This window comes from Exophiala dermatitidis (assembly GCF_000230625.1).
Source record: "Exophiala dermatitidis NIH/UT8656 unplaced genomic scaffold supercont1.2, whole genome shotgun sequence".
In the NCBI taxonomy this organism is placed as follows: Eukaryota; Fungi; Ascomycota; class Eurotiomycetes; order Chaetothyriales; family Herpotrichiellaceae; genus Exophiala; species Exophiala dermatitidis.
In genome coordinates this window covers 1069952-1089170 of record NW_008751647.1, presented here as the reverse complement: position 1 = coordinate 1089170, position 19219 = coordinate 1069952, and the positions used below count along the sequence as shown (strand labels likewise).

General features: G+C 52.2%; 6 protein-coding genes across 6 annotated transcripts; 4 read left to right on the top strand and 2 right to left on the bottom strand.

Moving 5' to 3' along the window:
* Window positions 1-547: 547 nt before the first annotated feature.
* Window positions 548-2342, bottom strand: HMPREF1120_01895 (uncharacterized protein; the record flags this gene model as incomplete). The annotated part of the gene is made up of 2 exons (XM_009155923.1): window positions 548-1892; window positions 1990-2342. 2 exons carry the CDS (start codon window positions 2340-2342, stop codon window positions 548-550), a joined length of 1698 nt encoding a protein of 565 aa, XP_009154171.1.
* Window positions 2343-3121: 779 nt separating this feature from the next.
* Window positions 3122-4477, bottom strand: HMPREF1120_01894 (uncharacterized protein; the record flags this gene model as incomplete). Its single annotated transcript, XM_009155922.1, has 1 exon — window positions 3122-4477. The coding sequence occupies one exon, from the start codon at window positions 4475-4477 to the stop codon at window positions 3122-3124; it is 1356 nt and encodes a 451-aa protein (XP_009154170.1).
* A 440-nt stretch (window positions 4478-4917) lies between these two features.
* On the top strand, window positions 4918-6238 carry HMPREF1120_01893 (26S proteasome regulatory subunit N6; the record flags this gene model as incomplete). The annotated part of the gene is made up of 2 exons (XM_009155921.1): window positions 4918-5185; window positions 5232-6238. 2 exons carry the CDS (start codon window positions 4918-4920, stop codon window positions 6236-6238), a joined length of 1275 nt encoding a protein of 424 aa, XP_009154169.1.
* Window positions 6239-6942: 704 nt separating this feature from the next.
* On the top strand, window positions 6943-7715 carry HMPREF1120_01892 (calcium-binding protein NCS-1; the record flags this gene model as incomplete). Its single annotated transcript, XM_009155920.1, has 4 exons — window positions 6943-6953; window positions 7035-7120; window positions 7174-7469; window positions 7536-7715. 4 exons carry the CDS (start codon window positions 6943-6945, stop codon window positions 7713-7715), a joined length of 573 nt encoding a protein of 190 aa, XP_009154168.1.
* A 547-nt stretch (window positions 7716-8262) lies between these two features.
* Window positions 8263-11737, top strand: HMPREF1120_01891 (uncharacterized protein). The gene is made up of 3 exons (XM_009155919.1): window positions 8263-10390; window positions 10452-11424; window positions 11495-11737. The coding sequence occupies exons 1-2, from the start codon at window positions 8485-8487 to the stop codon at window positions 10517-10519; spliced, it is 1974 nt and encodes a 657-aa protein (XP_009154167.1). The 5' UTR covers window positions 8263-8484; the 3' UTR covers window positions 10520-11424; window positions 11495-11737.
* Window positions 11738-11925: 188 nt separating this feature from the next.
* Window positions 11926-19116, top strand: HMPREF1120_01890 (multi-sensor hybrid histidine kinase). Its single transcript, XM_009155918.1, has 2 exons — window positions 11926-12003; window positions 12195-19116. Exon 2 carries the CDS (start codon window positions 12854-12856, stop codon window positions 18530-18532), a length of 5679 nt encoding a protein of 1892 aa, XP_009154166.1. The 5' UTR covers window positions 11926-12003; window positions 12195-12853; the 3' UTR covers window positions 18533-19116.
* Window positions 19117-19219: the final 103 nt, after the last annotated feature.

Genomic DNA, 19219 nt, shown 5'->3' with positions numbered 1-19219 from the left:
CACAGTAGTTCGGCGACAGAGTTCCTGAGACCAGCACATCACAAGACCATGGCACGACTGACACTGGAGCACATGGCTACAGCACTCTAGCTTGGCTGTCCCTGACCCTGCGGGCACAGCATAACGTCCCCTCCACCAGGTGGCTAGCATACTAGGATCTGTCGCTCAGCCTCGCTCAAAAGCTCCTCCACCAGACGGACGCCTGTCCCGGGTTCCCCTTTGCACAATTGTGTAATGACTCGAAACACCCCAATGCTGTCCGATCAAAGTCTGCCTTGTTGACCTCATCGCCTTGCAGCAAGGGGCAGACTGGTGAGGCATTTCTGTAAAGCAGAACACAGCCCTAGAGAACGGCGTTCCTTGCCATGGCCGTCCCAATGCAGATCGTCTGACCGCGAGTGACCTGGATGGCATTATTCACAATAGTAGCAACCTCCTAGGCTTGCTCTAACCGCTCTTCTTCGCGGACGCTGAGCAACTGCTCCTCTGAAATGCACCGTCTCCATGGGTCTCGAGGATGTCTAATAATAACTGATGGCGGGCACATTCACGCGCCTGCCGGTCTGGCTCCGAAAATGCGAACCACTCTTCCTCCTTCTGAACTCAAGTTGCCCTCCTCTACCAGGCCAGGCACCACCTGTTCTGTTGCTTTGCTCATGATCACACTCCAGACTGAAGGGAATCCTGCACGCATTGGCCCTCCGGCCTTTTGGCTTCCCGGTATCGCAAACCGAGGGTTCGTGTGGAGCGTAAAGCCCCTCAGCAGACCTTGCTGGATCAAACTCAGAACGACAGATTCCACTTCCGCCATGGTGGGCAGATCTTCATGTTCACCCACGGCTGGTACATGCTGACCAATGTACTCATCAAGGTATTGTCCTGTTTCCGGCTCGAACCCGGTCTCGTTGATCGCCGCATCAATGTCCGCAAACTCGGGATCGACGTAGTCCTCTTCAATGCTGACCGCGGACACGCCTCCACCGTTGCCGCTTTTTAGCCGTTTCAGAGCCCAAGAAGCGGCATGTCGAACATATAGTAAGCGAAGGAAAGGCACTTTCTTCTCCTCCCCCATAAATCCGCTGAGCAGGAAGGTCCGGCGAACCAAACTCCTCCAAACGATGATCTCACAACGGTCCTGTAGTTGAAGCAAAACGGATCTCTTCAAGAACCACTTCCCTGACACGCTATCAATATCAAGATACTGATGGAACCGTCCCAGGTCACCACTCTGGATGATTCGGCATAGAGGTAGGAACATCTGCCCGATGTCGGATGCTTCTGGCCGAGAAAGCAAGGCGGACGAAGGAAATCGGCCTATGCAGATGTTGGCCGCCAACAGATAAGTCAGGATTAATCTTCGATGTTTGATGGCTTGACGATGACACTGCTCATACGCTTTTTGCAGAACAGCCTGCGTGCGCCGAAAGTGGTTGTTTGCAAAGTGATATCGTCCCAGGTAGTAGAGGTAGGTGACCCGCTGAGCTGCGGGATAATATGACAACGGTGGAGACTGGGCATCTATACTGGAAAACATCTGCTGTGCATTTCGCAGCTTCCTGCATTGTAACAAGAGTTTCAGGCACGAGTTGGCCGTAAGGTAGATGCCGATGCGCTTGTCGTCGGCGGACGGCCTAGTGGTACGCTGAACACCTGGACTTCCCGCCAGACACTTGATGAATGCGTCCCGTAGCACGTTGGCCGCATCCTCAACAAAACTCACTTTCCCCGGCGCATCATCGGCATCTTGCGTTGCTGTAAGGCTCGTGCTTCGGATCAAAGAAGGGTTGCGGTCCAGGTTGGTCGCGACCACGGCAAGAGTCCGCGAAAATGACAGTACAATGGGAATCATGATCACTCCGTATTTTGAGTCCCCGAGCGCAATCACACATTGGCTGCAAGTCTGATCAGCCCTCTGGCTTCTTTTCCCTCATCCGCCATGCATGGGCACCGGTTGGGGAAAGAGGAAAATCAAGGCCTCTCGAGACTCACCTCGTCAATTGTCTGATTTTGGACGCTTTGGCCTGGTTGTCCGCTGTAGTGAAGTCGCGCAAATACCGGAAGTATTGGATGATGCTCTCGGAAAACGTGGTGCTGAACGTTCCGAACTCATCCTGCGGAAGCGCGTTCTTACACCGCGCAACCAGCTCGCCATCGTTGGTGGGAGGGAACTGGCGGTTCAACTGCTGATTCAAATCACCGTAGGCCTTTTGTCGCTCTGGGGCCAGGCTGTCGAAGTCTAGCTGGATGAGTTCCGTAATGCGCGCCCCGTTCTTATTTCTGACGCTGTTGATGATCTCGGCAAGAAACGAGTCTAGAGCTGATGTGTTGCCACCGAAAGCCATATTGTTCAAACACGCTTTTCATCAACATAGGAATGAATGCTCCCTGTGCTGTGTTTTCACTGGGCTAACGACCATACGATGGAGTATCGTGCAGGTGCCCTAGGCACATATCATCATGTCGAATCGCTTGAAGATAGGACAGGCGTCTGTGGAGACTGTATTTCCTCAGTACCTAGGTACTGGCAGTTGCAGAGATAAGTTCAAGTTGGGAACTGTTGGTTATATACTGAACCTACTCCATCTAGCCTGGGATAAATACACTTGCTTCTTAGTGAATAAAATTAGCTCCAAACCATACTCATTATTGGCTAGAATTTATGCACAGGGCGCTAGAAGAACTTAGACCGACTAATGCATCGACTACATTAAGTTCTGGAGGATACTTAGTACTGGAGGCAATAAAGGTCATTGTAGTCATTACAGCGATAGACCAGGATAAACCCATATCTGGCGGTCCTATCTAGCCTGATGGTGGCTTCATATCATCACTTGTTCCAGCGGCGAGTGCAGAGGCATCCGTCGATATGGGCAGCCGGAGAGCCACCCGTAGATATTCGAGGCTCGGCCTGCATCTTGAGATAGCCGCTTTTGCGACTCACCTCTGCCCAAACTCTCTAACACGTGGTCGGATCGTAACCGAGACGTATACTCGATCCGTCAATGCGCAATTTCCAGCGCATGCTTAGGAGGTGCTAAAAGCAAGGTCGAACTCGCAGGAGCGCCATGCCTTGTAAAGTCTCCTTTCAGAAGGATATTCCATACTCCTCTGGCATAACATTTCACTTCTCAGTCGCAAGGATCATCTTCTCTCTTTCGCTTTGGCGAGGCATGCTGCCTTTCTTGCTATGCTTCCGAACGTTCTCCTCTTTCCTTTTGATTGATTTGACCTCTTCTCCCTTGATCTCTGCAGCCTTCTTGACGGTCTTCGGCACGTGTCGATGGCGCTTGATTCGTCGGATCTCTGGCATATGTGCATACCGGCGCACCAGTGCTTGGTCATATTCTAGTTTCTGCCGTTGTCTTGCTGATTTGATACCACTTCTCTCAGATGCATTCACTCGCCAAATTCTGACATTGCCGTCATCCGAACCAGACAATACATATTTGTTGTCCGGAGTAAAGCGTGCTGAAAACACGCGCTGCATGCGCTTGGTGTGATAGACGTCCCTCGAGTGACCACGATCCCGATTCCACAGTCTCACAGTCCGGTCATACGACGCACTAACCAACTCTTCTCCGGTAGGACTGAATTCGACATCCATCACGGCAGCCACATGATCTTTCAGCACATTCAAAGCCCTGTCCAGTCTCCGCATATCAAATATGTAGATGTTATGGTCTTCATTAGCTGCTGCAAAATTAAACGCTTCCATCGGATTCCAAGAAATGGCATTCGAAGCGAGCCGTAACACGACTTTCGACAGAGGTGACGATGTCCGTAAATCGTACAGCACAATGGCTCTATCGAGCGCGGCGGAGGCGAGTATGGAGGTTTCGGTCTGATTAAAAGAGACGGCGGTAATGGTGTCGGTAGAGGTCGGCCATCGAAGGACTTGACTGGGTCCTGAAGACGGTCTCGAGAGGTCGTAGATGGAAATGACACTTGAAGAAGCAGCAAAGGAGGGCTGGTCGCGGTGATGTGAAATGTCGGTGAATGCGCCTTGTCCGAGATAGGTTGCCAGCGGAAGGCCTTTCTTCTCGCCGTTGTATGGATCCCAGACTTTGATTGTTTTATCCGTGGCGCAAGAGAGCAGTTTGCGCTCTGGCGTCCAGCACATGCCTCTGACGATGTTTTCATGTGCTCTTGCGCTCCATACCTCCTCACGGCTCGTCAAGTCCCACACTTTCACTACTCCATCTCCGCTCCCGCTGGCGAATCGCTCTAACGAGCCCGGGTCTTTCGCCAGGGTGTAGACACCGTCCACATGTCCCTCGCCCAGTTGTCCCACAAACGGCGAGGCAAACATACGCTCCATCTTGACGGCATTAAGAGCACGTGTATACTCCCTAGCACGTTCGAACGGGTGATGGGCTGGATCGAGATTGCGAGGTTGTCGGACAGCCCCGTCGCCCGGAGGCGCGGGCGGTCTTGTTAAAGACTTGATTTTCTGTCCAGAAGTTAGCAATTGGAGCATGACAATTCGAAGATAATGCACAAACCATGTTTATAGAGACATCTTGGCGGAGCGCAATGTAATCAGATGCCGCAAAAAAGTAGATAGAGCGCTGAGGAACCGACTGCCAGAGTGATAAAGTGCCGTAGAACGGTATGCAACGAACTTTTTTGTGGAGATGTCGACTCGCCTGCGGTCAAAACTTGGGAGTGGTTGCACCGCGGCGTCATTGGTGGTGCCTGCACGCCGCTGGAGTACTAGCGCCAGATGCCACCCGCGTCTCTTTGCCAGTGTGCAGCCATCTTCAACTACAAGTCCATACATACTACAGTTGTGTATCCAGGTACATCTGCATCACCCTCATAGCCTCGCCATCTGCGACCAGTTCTCTCCTGTCCCCGTCGACAAACATCCTACCCCGTACACCTTTGCCGCCCTTCTTCTACTGCAGTCCTCTTACCATGGCGCCTCCGCCTTCGAACGAGAACAAAGTCATCGAGGCCAAGAAGTTAGCGAAGTCGGATCCTGCCCAAGCAGAGAACATCTACAAGGAGGTCCTATCACAACCGCCTGGCTCCAATCCTGCAGCCTTGCAAAATTACGAGACCGCGCTTGTTGGCCTGGGAGAGCTCTACAGAGATGGCAAGCGGCCGGAGGATCTCGCTGAACTGGTGAAGACGAGTCGGTCGACATTATCGTCTTTCGCTAAAGCGAAGACGGCCAAGCTTGGTACGTTCAGCAAAGCCCCTGTATGGTGTCTACTGACTGTTATCAGTGCGGCAGTTACTCGACTTCTTGTCGGAAATTCCTAATACGCTCGAAATTCAAATCGCGACAACCAAATCATGTATCGAGTGGGCTAACTCGGAAAAGCGATCCTTCCTCCGTCAAAACCTCGAAACCAGACTGGTCGGGCTCTACATGCAAAAGCAGGCTTACTATGATGCACTCACACTGATTAATGGTCTGTTGCGGGAGTTGAAGCGGCTTGATGATAAACTGGTCCTCGTGGAAGTGCAATTACTGGAATCCCGGGTCTACCACGCTCTCACCAACCAGGCCAAAGCCAAAGCTGCATTGACTTCGGCAAGAACGTCCGCGGCTTCAGTCTACACTCCACCACTGCTACAAGCTGGACTTGACATGCAGAGTGGCATGCTGCATGCAGAAGATAAGGACTTCAATACGGCCTTTTCCTACTTCATTGAGGCGCTGGAGGGTTACCACGCCCAAGATGACACTGCTCGCGCCACCTCGGCCTTGCAGTACATGTTGTTGTGCAAGATCATGCTGAACCTGGTGGATGATGTTAATTCTATTCTCGCTTCCAAGCAGGCGCAGAAATACGCGGGGACAAGTTTGGAGGCAATGAAGGCGGTCGCCCGAGCGCATTCGAACCGCTCGTTGGAGGAGTACGAACAAGCGTTGTCGAACTATCGCTACGAGCTGGGCAGCGACGTGTTCATCCGGAACCACCTGCGAAGATTGTACGATGCCATGTTGGAACAGAATCTGATCAAGGTGATTGAGCCCTTCAGTCGAGTCGAGATTGACCACATTGCCAAAATGGTTGGTCTCGACACGCAACAAGTGGAGAGGAAACTGTCCCAAATGATTCTGGACAAGGTCATCGTTGGCGTGCTAGACCAGGGCGAAGGGTGTTTGATTGTGTACGAAGAGGCGGAGAGAGATGCGGGCTACGACGCGGCGCTGGCCACCATCGAGAAACTCAGCAATGTGGTGGATGTGCTCTACACAAACCAGGCAGCATTGTTAGAATAGATGCTGTTGTACTGTACGTGGAGTTGGTAACAAGACACCTTTTTGTGGCGGTCAATGATTGACGCTGGCGATGGCCTGTTGCAGCATCCTGAGTATAAGAGGTGCAGAAGGTCAAAACTCCAGACCAAGGAAATGCAGGTAGGTGCGCAAGGCACCGGTACCTGGTACTTGTGGTTTGTGGTCACCCGTAGTATCTTTTCATTCCACGCGGTCAAAATCCTGTAGTTCAAGTGTTGTACTACCTGGTACTTCAGGTTGTCGTAGTCTAGGTAGCAGTAGTAAATTAAGTAGCAGTTCTTGATTTCCGCAGATGGACGCGGCTTTGTCATTGTCCGGACCTTGCGCCCCGCTACCGAGTTTCAAGCGCCGAAGTGACACTCAACTCCATTGTTTCTGCCCTCAGGCTGCATGCAACAACTCGAGGGAACGATACTGCGTCCACATTATTGTCATTCGAAGGCAGTCCTTGATTCTCCTTGAAACTGCCGCCGTGAAGATTTGTGACATCCCCTCTTACCTACATTCTCTGTCCGCCGCGACGTCACCTCCATCATCTGAACCCAGAAAGTCGCCGCAACCTGGATCGCCTCTCACACGACAATACGCTGCAGCTGTGTCCCTTCGACGGTCTGTGCCCGTTTACAGCGCATTTGTCCTGAGATCATCAATTAAACGAGGCCGTTGGGCCCGAGCGGGCTACCAGTATGGGACAGAAGTGAGCCACCATGATCGGGAACTCGGCGAGATCGGTCGGGTCTCGAGTCTGATATATAATGCTGATTCACAATGGCTTTAGACAATCCAAGTTGTCCCCGCAACAATTAGAGGAATTGCAGAAGTCGACGCACTTCGACAAGAAAGAACTACAACAATGGTACAAGGGTATGACCGAGACATGCAATATATTGCGAGTTTGCGGCTGAATGTATTCCCAGGATTCCTCAAGGACTGCCCCTCCGGCACATTGACCAAGGAGGAGTTCCAAAAGATATACCGGCAGTTTTTCCCGTTCGGTGACCCGAGTTCTTTTGCAGACTACGTCTTCAAGGTCTTTGATTCAGATAAGAGCGGGACCATTGATTTTAAAGAGTTCATCTGCGCGCTTAGCGTGACCAGTCGAGGCAAGATGGAAGACAAATTGGACTGGGCGTTCCAATTGTACGACATCGACGGCGACGGCAAGATCAGTTATGACGAGATGCTGGCAATTGTGGAGGCCATTTATAAAATGGTAAGAAGAGTTCAGCCTGGTCCTCGGACACCCTTCGTGTTCATTACTGACGTCTTCTACTCCCAGGTGGGCTCAATGGTGAAGCTGCCTGAGGATGAAGACACACCCGAAAAGAGAGTAAAGAAGATTTTCAGGATGATGGATAAAGACGAAAATGGCAGCCTGGACATGGCCGAGTTCAAGGAAGGGAGCAAAAGAGATGAGACAATCGTTTCCGCTCTTTCTCTTTACGATGGACTTGTATGATTTGGGCTGACGTTGGTTGGTTTATGCTTACATGTCAACTTGTTGGACCCCGTGCAAAGACCCGGAATTTTCGTTTTTATACTGTGGAAAGGACTCAACATGATGGAGACCAGTGATGAATACGAACCCAAGATACTAGCACACGAAACGATGGCAGTGGCCGAGACCGAAATCAAGTGAACCCGCTCTGACAAAGTCCCCCAGTGTCACAGTCTTAGAGATGCACTTTCCGCATTGCCCGCCTGGGAAATCATACTCCTTGTAGCAGTACCAGTCAAGCTCGAGGCGTGGTAGAGAACCGTCTCTAGTAGCTAGGTGATGAGACGGTCTTCCTCCGGCTGAGAAGCCCTCCTTGTTACGGTGCCATTGAGGCACCGATATGGGAGGTACAGCTTGATTCCATTGCGTGTCAGGCACGGATTTAGCAGTTGTAGCACTAGGTGGATGGATGGATGGAGTATGACGCGCACGCGCTGTTGGCAGGACTAGCGTTGTTCAATACCTAGTAAATGAAATGACACTTTGTACTGTACTTCCCGATCAGATGTTATACTTTCCCATTCTTCCCCTGTCAGTCGACGCAACTACCTACGGTTGCTCGATCTTTTGCACTTTGGACTACCAACGGCTCTGCTAGCTCTCTGCCCGAACTTGCCAGCTGGAAACATGAGTCTCAGGTGAACGACAGTGTCTTCCCCACGCAGTTTCGTTGCCTTGACTGGATTGGACGTGCTTGCGCGCTGTCCGAAGACTTCAAAAGATTCCTTTTATGTCAACCACACGGGAAGCCCAGCGGACGTATCACGCACCGATGAGTCGATTACTAGCAGCAGCACTTGTGTGCTGCCTTTTCTTACAGGAAGCCACTGCTTTCTATCTCCCTGGGGTGGCTCCGTCATCATACTCGGCCGGCGATCGCGTTCCACTTACTGTCAATGCTTTGACTCCTTCGATATCACGGCGCGATGAGCAAATCCACGCCGTTGTTTCCTACGACTATTACCATCCAGCTTTCCACTTCTGTCGACCGGAAGAAGGCCCAAAGCCAGTTCGGGAATCTCTGGGAAGCATTATCTTTGGTGACCGTATCCAGACCTCACCTTTTCAGTTGTTCATGGGCCGGAATGAGACATGCAAGACGGCCTGTGACAGCACAGAGTTGGACGACAGATCGGCAAAATTTGTCAATACAAGAATCCAGGAGGCATACAATGTCAACCTTCTCATCGATGGTCTGCCGGCTGCGGAATTGAGGGAAGATCCTATCACCCACGAGCAATTCTCGAGTCCAGGTTTTCCCCTGGGCAAGGTGCAAGAAGACGGGACAAAGGTGCTACACAATCATTGGGACATCATAATCGACTATCATAAGGCGGGTCTTCGAGGTACAAAATATCGTGTGGTCGGCGTCTTGGTCCAGCCACAATCCTATGCCCGTTCAAAACCCATCGGTCAGGGGAAGGCCGACTGTGCCGTTGACTCTGGCCCACTTGTGCTGAATGAGAACGGCAACACCCCTGTCACCCACACATACAGTGTCTACTGGCGCCCTTCGGACACTGCCTGGGCAACCCGCTGGGACAAGTACCTTCACATCATTGACCCCAAGATCCACTGGTTCTCCTTGATTAATTCGGCCATCTTTGTCGTCTTCCTCGTCGGCATGGTTAGCACAGTACTGGTGAGAGCTCTTCACAAGGATATCGCCAGATATAACCGGCTAGACAACATCAACCTGGATGATCTGTCGGGCACATCGGCCGTGGAAGACGACATCCAAGAAGATTCCGGATGGAAACTGGTACACGGGGACGTGTTCCGTAGCCCTCGTCATATCCTCATGCTGAGCGTTCTGCTCGGGAACGGAGCGCAGCTTTTCGTCATGACAGGGGTGACTGTTGCGTTTGCCATGCTCGGTTTCTTGTCCCCGTCAAATCGTGGATGGCTCACCTCGATCGGTCTTCTCCTGTACACGCTCTTTGGGTGTATCGGCGGATACGTTTCTGCCCGTGTATACAAGACTTTTGGCGGTGAAAAGTGGAAGCTTAATATTATGCTGACACCGTTGTTCGTTCCCGGTATCGTCTTTGGGGCATTCTTCCTCCTCAATCTTTTCGTCTGGGCGAAAGGCTCCAGCGGAGCGGTGCCCTTTACGACCATGCTGGCGCTCATCGCGATATGGTTTCTGATCAGCGTTCCTCTGAGTGTGGCCGGTTCATGGTATGGATTCCGACAGCCGGCCATCGAACCTCCGACACGGATCAATCAGATTCCAAGACAAATACCACCAGTTGGACGATCACTCCGGCCGTTGCCTTCTCTACTTCTTACCGGCATTCTCCCATTCTGCGCCATTTTCGTGGAGCTGTACTTTATCATGACCTCTCTATGGACGAGCAAGATCTACTACATGTTTGGATTTCTGTTCATTTGCTATGGGCTGATGGTTCTTACCTCGGCATGTACAACCATCTTGTTAGTGTACTTCCTGCTCTGTGCTGAAGACTACCGCTGGCAATGGAGGGCGTTCTTCGGTGCTGGGATGACCGGAGGCTATGTGTTTCTGAATGCTTTGGGATTCTGGGCGACCAGAGTCAGCTTTGGGGGCTTGACGGGTGCAGTCCTCTATGTCGGCTACTCTGCGCTCATCAGCTTCTTGGTGTTTGTTTTAACCGGTGAGTGCGCCTGAGATGTCTGAACATCGACAAGAGAGTAGCAAACTGACTCGCGCCATAGGGACGATCGGATTTTTCGCATCATATGCGTTCGTGCACCGGATCTATAAATCTATCAAAGTCGACTGAGACCGCAGCAGAGTTCTCGAGCTTCACCAAGATCTGGGTCGTCGTGGTCTCGAAGTTGTATTTACATGCCGACATCCGGACACCGCCGCCGGAATGGAGGCCGTTCCGCATAATTATATACTTTGCCCGAACAAAAAAGTATTGTTACACCCATAGCGCGGCAGGAGCCTGTGCTCAGGTACCTAATAGTAGTCAGACCAGGCTTGACCTTGATAGGAAGATGCAGGTACCATCTGACGGGCAAAGCTTAAACAACAATAGTCCCGCTTACGTGGCCTGGTTTGGCTGGGGGCCGCTCCGAAAAGCAGTTCGCCCGACAACATGGTACTGTAACAACGGCCAAGGATGCTGTGGTGCCCGTTGAAATGCCTGTGCGTTTCTCGCATCTACTAGTACCGGCCTCCTACCATAAGGTAGTAGGCAACAGGTACGGCGGGTACTATTGTAGTAAGTCACTCCGTGGAAGACTTGCTGCCTACACTGTATACAACTATAAGCCGAATTACAGAACAGCGAGATGAAGTGCAAATCCAACTTGTCAATATCTCTATTTCCAAGGGTTCCTGTGGACGGCACAGGCAACTCCATTGATCAACAGCAGGCTAATGTCGAACGGTTTACTCAGACGGCTCACACGGAACTGGAAGGATGATCTTCAACGATATTCACGTTCCTGCCCACGGCAGGTTCCACAGCCCAGAAGGGCGTTGCAAAACAGCTGCAGCGCAGTGCAGTGCTACCTTGACGTGATGTAACAGAGCCATGCAGGCAATGCCCGGGTCCACACTGTATCTCTGTTGCAGTGTGCTGCAGTGCGACAATGGACTGCCAGTGAGTGGGTGGCCTTCTCAATTATGAAGTTCTCGGTCAAAGTAAAGAAACGCTTTTACTCGGTTATATACTAGGTATGACGTTGAGATATACACTATATCACCAACTGAATTTTACTTATGGTATCGAGTCTAACCTACGTAGAGAGAATACCTTGGGCTTCTAGTGGCATTGATAGTGGAGTGTGCCTGGAGTCGATGATAAAAAGATCAAAAACAATGCCACTGCTACTCGTTGTTGTTATGGAGAGGCCGAGCGGGTGGATACAACTACGTACTACTAACACAGGAACTTTTGGGCACTATCACGCAGTTGGTAGGTGCGGCATGGACATACATAGGCTACGCTGGAAGACACCCGGTTGCTTAACAAAGACCTACTCTATTAGCTGCGGGTTGTTGTTGGTCTCTCGTCTGTCGTCTCTCTATACCAGGCACCTAGTGCCTGGTGCCTGGTACCTAGGTACAACTTCTGCCTGCTCAACCACGGGTACAATGTTGATAAGTATGTCGAGTCAAACCTGTCCCCTACTACCAGGTAATTCAAGTATCGAGATGATTAAGGTACCAGTAACACTGGTGGCGATATACAGGTACCTACCTAGGTACTATGTATCTGTCAAGATTCTCAGCGACTACTTACTTGTACTGGTAGTAAGTACAACCCTGTAGACAAAACCGGCCAGTAGTAGAACAGATCCTTTGTTGGCCGTAGGGCGCCCAACCCAGGCCTTGTGATCACGCTTTGCCCCCAGCCTGATGAGTGAAGAGGCATTGTTTCCTGGCTTCGGCTGGTCAGGTGCCTACCTAGGTAGGTGGCACTCATACTGACGGTGCGCTTGCAGTGCATGGTTACCACAACTGGCCGCCAGCAAAAAAAGGACCTACGCCCACATCGACGTCATTGTGCCTCCGTCACAGTTACCCCCGAAAAAGCCACCCGCGCCGCGATCCATCCACTGCCAATTGCTTCGCGGCGAAACCCTTCCACCTCACACGGCACGCACTGACTCGGATTGCACTGCCAGTGTGTGTGTCTACTCTTTGGTTCAAGTTCTGCACAAACTGCACTCTACCAAACCGCCTGCGACCTAGACCTACGAAATACTAGCATACCGGCCACAGTTCTCTACCGCTGTTCCTGAGCATTTGGTTTGTTCACTTACTGCTGATTGTGTTGTGTTACCCGCCTGCACTCAACGACGTCAAGCTGGCCGCCATTTGCTGTCTCTAAATCTCAACGTGCCGTCCCGAAGACACCTACCTCGTCCTCGCACCGACATTGCCTACGACATCTGGCTTGCACTTAACCTCCTCCTCAGACGATGTCGCCCCAGCCGTCGCCATGAATTAAGACAGTGCTTCGTCGCGGTCTCGCTCTGGCGGCTTGCTGCGCCATTGTTCATTTCCCTACGACCAAGAGACTTCCGCGACCTCTATCCATGACTACCAGCCGGTTCTCTCGAGGTTGCAGACACCGAAGCTGGATGTGTCTGCACCCATAATGAAGCCCACTAAACCTACCAATGCCGGGTTGCCACAGCATGGCCACTCTTCACGGCCCGGCCAGGAGCGTCGCTCATCCCAGGGCAATAAAGATACTATGGCAGAAAATCGAAGTGGCAATGCTGCCGGCCCCTCCGCAACCCAGTCGCTTGTCCACAGTCAAGTCACAAATGTATTGGTACGCGAGAATTCCGGGGGCATGGAGGCTATGCGACGAAGAATGGGTGCTGCTCTGGCGCAAAAACAACAGAGACGTGCCGCTGCAGCATCGAGCTCTTCTTCACCCGAACTTGCGAAAGCAGATGAAACACCTGAACTACCAGCACCGCTTGTTCATACAGAATCTAGCTCAGATGAATCGGTCAACACGGTGCATACCGGGACCATGTCTACCGATTCAACAAAGACGATCAAGGCGGCCTTTGACACCACCCCAGGCGCCATTAGGACGCCTTCTTATCCGTTTCCCAGGATGTCAATGAGGTTGAATCGTGGTGTCAGTCAACGCTCCGGACCGTCGCATAAACCTTTCACACTTTTGTCGCCAACAAATGAACCAGCTGGAGGGAAGGAGTCGTCAACAATAGCGCAGCCTCGCCCTGAGCCGCAGCGGGAAGCCTCCTCTTCTGATCTTAGTACGCCGTTGGGACAGACGCCTATGAGTCCAGCATTTGCCGACGACCCCAACTTCCCCACTCCCGACCTATACGACATCATCCTCATGTTGAATTCTGAACCCGGTTTGGATATGTGGTGGGCTAACGTGACGGAGATTCTCTCAGAAGCGTACGGTGCGGAACGCGCTTCACTTGCCATACCGGGGGACATCACTGATCTGGAGAATGTGCCGTGGGGTCAGAAAGCTACTTATAATATTTGTGGCGCTGAAGGCGTGCCTCCTTCTCGTGTGGAATCGCTCACAGCCTCCGAGGCGGACGCTACCTCTGTGGGAAGACGGCCAGAGCCATCAAGTCGGATGCCCAGTGACGCCAGTTTACTGGCTGCCAGCGTGCGCCGACCGCCTCTCCTGTCCCGTCACTCGATTGCTGGACCAGTGCCCGAAGCCTCCCTAAGCAGTTTTCGCCAGAGACCGGCTGGTCCTGTCCGTGCTCATAGTAGCATTCCTAAGGAACAGGAAGAGGAAAACTCGACGTCGAGTTCGTCCATTCTGCCGCGGCTGACACGACAAGCCCCTACACCTCAGTCTGTATCCGCCGCTGACACAGATCCGTCGTTTAAAGGACAGTACTATTCTTCCGGATCGGGGTCTTCAACCTTACGATGCCATGTGCACCGTTCTATTCAGCCACTCGAGGCGGAAACAGACCCTCTTTTGGTGCGCACTGGTGTTGTTGCTTTGTTCGGCAAGAGAAAGCCGATCGTCTTGACACGAGCATACACAGACACGGTTCCGAGCAGATCACCTACCATCAAGGGACGCGATGACGATAGATTCGAACCGCCCACCCCTTCAACCGCATATTCGGAAGGATCGCTGTCTTTCAGTCGTCCCACGCGTGCATTCGACGATTTAGAACAGCCTGAACCGTCTCCTTGGTCGCAAAGCCCTTCGCCTTCGCCTGCGGCACGGCCTGATCCAGCCGAATCGCCTTTCTTTGTCCAGGCCACTGCATCAATAGATGAGGCTGCATTCGAACAAAATCCCCCGCCATACGACTATGCCACGAGTGCCAATCAGTCATTGACCGCGATCGGAGCTGATATGTCAAAAACTTTGATCCATTTGCCTCTAATTCAGCCAGTTTTGTCTAGAGGCGCGCTGGCTTCGAACTTGAGGTTCCCAACAGCCATACTCTCATTCCTGACACCCTTGACTCCGTATCCACGCAGTCTGCGACGTTCGCTAGAGGCACTTGTCCCGCATCTGGCGAGCTCTTATTCTCTGGCGCAGCAATATAGTGCTCTCCAGGACCGATCCCGTGGCAGTCCAAGTAATCGTCATGGAGCGGCGTTTGGATTGGGAGGTACTTTTTCTGACGAAGGGTCTGAGCTCGAACTTGTTGCAGAACTAAGTGGACAGCTTGCGCAGGACAAGGAAAAATCAAGAGCATGGCGATCTCAGGAAGGAGACAGTCCTGCTCTCCTTCGGGAGAGTCCGTACAGTTCTGTGGGACCTTCGCCGCTGATGGAACACCTGGGGCTTAGCCCCGGACTGCCGGCAACGCCAGGCAAATCTGGCACCGAGATGCTAGATAGCTATTTCTCTCTCAAGCGGCACAGAACTAGTCAACAGCCTCTCACTCCTGGTCAACGTCCGAACAAGGACGAGCTAGCACAGTCTAAACGATCGTCCGAGAAGGCAGCATCGAGCGCCAGACAAAGCAGCAAGAAGGCCAGCGGAAACATGCCGAAGGCACTACCCGAACCATCGAGCCCGCTGACTACTCGATCGGCCAGCAATGCCTCTGAAAATGAATTGGGAGACTCTTCTTGGAGCTTTGCCTATGACAGATTTGATTCTGCAGGTCGGAGGCAGCCACCGCGCCGGGAAAGTCAGCTCAGAGATGACGACGAGCGGCCGTTGCCCGAATTGATATCATCGCTAATGCTCAATGCCGTGCCACTTCAGTTGTTCCTTGCGAAGCCTGGCACCGGCGACTTGGTCTGGACAAATCGCAAGTTTGATGCGTTTAGAAGTCAAGGGGAAGGCCGCGTTCGTGACCCTTGGAAGAACGTTCACCCGGAAGACAGGAATGGCCTTGTGAAACTCTGGAATGACGCGCTAAGGACAGGCAGCCAGTTCACTCATTATATACGCGTCAAGCGTTTCAACAGTGACAGTGACTATAGGTGGTTTGTCTTCCGGGCAAGCACCTTACTCAGCAACAATGGCCGACTTTTGTATTGGATCGGGTCGTTTCTGGACGTACACGAGCAATACATGAAAAATTTGGAGGCGAGTGAGAAGGAAGCAATCTTGGCACATGATACCAAGATACGCGCACTGGCAGATGCTATCCCACAAGTCCTCTTTGAGGCCATTGAAGGAGACGGTATCGTAGCTGTCAACCAGCAATGGCACGCGTACTCCGGCCAGACTCTGGAGGATGCCCGAGGGTTGGGTTTTGCCAAGCATGTCCACCGGGATGACCTTCACAAGTGCGGTATTCTATCGCCGAGCGATGTGGCAGCAATTGCGAGATCGTCCACATCAGGAAGTCAAACCGATTCCTCTGGGGATTCTAATCGAACTGCCGCGCCGCCTTTGCCTGCCCAAAACAATCTGTTCTCACCCGACCCATCCTCGCTTGACCGCATGATTAAGCAGGGAGCAGTCCTGGTGGAAAAGGACGAGAATGGGCGATTGTCATATTTGACAGAGATTCGATTGCGGTCGAAAGGTGGCGAGTATCGATGGTTTCTGGTGCGGCTGGTACGGGTAGACACTGGACTGTGGCAGAGTCAAAGCGGTCGGGCTTCTTGGTATGGAACGTGCACCGACATTGAGACACGCAAAAACCTCGAGAGAGAACTCAACCAGGCCAATCACAAGGTACACTCGGAGATGGAGTCCAAAACGAAATTCTTTGCCAACATGTCTCATGAGATTCGGACGCCGCTGAATGGTATTTTGGGGAGCATGCCTTGGCTGGTCGAGTCCACACTGGACCATGATCAAAGACGGACTGTCGACACTATTCAGAACAGCGCCAACAATCTCCGGGAACTGGTCGACAACATTTTAGATGTCACCAAAGTCGAGGCAGGGAAGATGACATTGCTTCCTAAATGGTTCCATGTGCGCACCTTGTGCGAGGAAGTCATCGACACTGTCTCCTCGCGAGCGATTGAGCGGGGCTTGGAACTCAATTATTCGCTTGATGCCAATGTTCCTTCCATGGTCAAGGGTGACGCTTTCCGGGTTCGACAAGTTCTTCTCAATCTGCTGGGCAATTCGGTCAAATTTACGGAGCAGGGGGAGGTGTACATGAGATGCTCGTTACGAGAGGAAGGGAAGTCAAGTGCGGAGCAAGAGCCGCCGACAACGGCTCTGCTCTCATTCGATGTTGTCGACACCGGACGTGGTTTCAATGAGAACGAGTTCCAGCGGCTTTTCAAGCAGTTCGGCCAAATCGGAGGCGGCAGCAACCACGAGGCCGGCTCAGGCCTGGGTCTCTTCCTGTCCAAACAACTGGTTGAGATGCACGGAGGGGAGCTATCCGTAAAGAGCCAAGCTGGCGAAGGCTCTACTTTCAGCTTCTACATTAAAGTAGAACTGGCTCCACCTGGGTCGGACGTCCAATCTCCCCCTGCCACAGTACGACCGGGACAGCAGAGATTAACTCCATCGGTAGGCGGGAGTCCACGATCTCGATCAGACAATCGTACGCCCACCATGGCTTCGACTAGGGGCTTCACACCTTCGATGGAAGGCATCATTCAAACGCCAGGTCTTTCGAGATATACGAGCTCTCCTGACAATCAACCGGTTTCGTTGCCGTCGCCAGCTGTGCCGTCACCACTCGTCTCTTCCCCACCAGTGGTATCACCGCCTGAACAGCCATCAGAGAGTTCTGCGATGTCCACCCGGTCCAACTCGGGCAATGTTGTGCTTACATCATCGATATCTTCTCAGTTGCCCACGCCCGAATCGGCAGGCTCACGCGATGCGGTTACTAGCCCAAGCGAACCACAATCAATCGTGGCGAAAATGGCCTCATCGCCCCCGGTGTATCGACGAAGCAAAAGCGATAATGATGGTGGTAGAGTTACACCCGAGACGGCGCACCCTCAGACATACTCGATCATTATCATCTGTCCAGCCGAGCACGCGCGGACGGCGATCAAACAACATATTGAGCACGTGGTGCCTTATCAGATCGCGGCCAATGTGACAACGATCCCGGACATTGGCTCTTTTCTAGGCCTGATGAATGGTCCTTCCCCTCCAGCTTTCACGCACGTTGTTCTAGACATTCCTGCGACGTCCGACATCATGCTCTTCATGCGACGGATGATGAATTGGACTGGGTCAGTGGTTCCGGCATTGGTTATTATTACGGATCACTATCAAAAGCGCGACATCTTGGAAGACTTTACGCTGCTGACTGCTAGTGGGCGTAAGGCGTTCCTGATTCACAAGCCAGTCAAACCTTCGGTGTTTGCCATGATATTCGACCCTGCACAACTGCGCAACTTGAGCAAAGACCGGGCACGGGAGGTGGCCCAATCGAGTTCTGACGATTTCCGGCACATAGCGAAGCTGGTCAAGGACAAGGTTGGCGGCCGCGAGTACCGAGTGTTGCTAGTGGAAGATAGCGATGTAAATCGCATGGTCATCCAACGTTACCTCAACAAGGTAGCATTGGAGAATGATTCGGCCAAAAATGGACAGGAGTGCGTCGACATGGTGCAAGCCAGAGGGCCCGGATATTACTCTCTGATCATCTGTGACATCCAAATGCCGATCAAGAATGGATATGATGCCTGCCGAGAAATTCGAGAATGGGAAAAAAGTCATGGGTACCGACCATCGCCGATCATGGCATTGACAGCCAATGCAATGCCCGAGGAGAGAGCGGCGGCGGCGAATGCTGGATTCACGGACTATCTTACAAAGCCGGTTGATTTTAACGTGTTGGGGACGATGATGATGACACTGCTTGATCCTAGTGTGCCACACGTGTTCTTACGTGATAGGCCTCTTGAGTCTTGATGGCAGGGGCCAGCGTACACAAGACCAGATGCGACCAGAATGTTACGGCGTTGTGTCAGGGACTCTTAAAAGGGGCTAGGGGTTGCGGTCGGCGCTCTGCCTGTATTTCTGCTGGTTGTGCGAAATCGAACAAACAGAATGCTTTTAGGATGGGGTTGGTGGCGGTGGTGGCGGTGGTGGTGGTGGTGGTAAAATGGAGTTCTCTCGTCTCAGACCAGTCAGTCATGCATCAATGAAGGGATCTTCTTAGGGCAACGGCGCAACTGGGGCCAGGTGATGGGGTCTGGCATGGCATTCAGTTGGGAGTTGAAACGACCCTCATGAACAGATAGTGGAGTATCGAGCATCGATGGCTAAGGTAGTGAAGGTTCAGGTAGTTTGTAAGGTGCGCGCTCAGTGCTCACAGGTGAGATACAATACTAGTAATACCTCAGCGACGACAGTACGTAATGTATGATTGAGCAACTACCTAAGGTTGTTTACCTGACCACTCACTGATTGCAATGACTGTGCGCGCTCATGAAGTCAGGCTGTATAGAAGGCTTAAGGAGCTTGGAACTTGAATGGGAGAGGCAACATTCCAGCCCTTCAGCTTCAGCAGTGATTGTACAGTACTACTGTACATTGTTATACCTAGGTACCTGAGGCATGCCTGGAACCTAATGCGTAGGTACGGTTTCCGCGCCC